This window comes from Guillardia theta, assembly GCF_000315625.1.
Source record: "Guillardia theta CCMP2712 unplaced genomic scaffold GUITHscaffold_777, whole genome shotgun sequence".
NCBI lineage: Eukaryota > Cryptophyceae > Pyrenomonadales > Geminigeraceae > Guillardia > Guillardia theta.
Window position 1 is genome coordinate 1 of NW_005434006.1, and position 204 is coordinate 204.

At 47.5% G+C, this 204-nt stretch overlaps 1 protein-coding gene across 1 annotated transcript; it reads left to right on the forward strand.

Moving 5' to 3' along the window:
• On the forward strand, nucleotides 1-189 carry GUITHDRAFT_54247 (hypothetical protein; the record flags this gene model as incomplete). Its single annotated transcript, XM_005817663.1, has 1 exon — nucleotides 1-189. A coding segment is annotated over one exon (189 nt), but the record flags the coding sequence as incomplete, so codon positions are not given.
• Between the last annotated feature and the right edge of the window lie 15 nt (nucleotides 190-204).

The window sequence follows — 204 nt, forward strand, 5'->3', positions numbered from 1 at the left end:
ACAAGTACAGCTAGTGAGCTATCGCAGTCTACAAGTACAGCTAGTGAGCTATCGCAGTCTACAAGTACAGCTAGTGAGCTATCGCAGTCTACAAGTACAGCTAGTGAGCTATCGCAGTCTACAAGTACAGCTAGCGAGCTATCGCAGTCTACAAGTACAGCTAGTGAGCTATCGCAGTCTACAAGTACAGCTAGCGAGCTATCG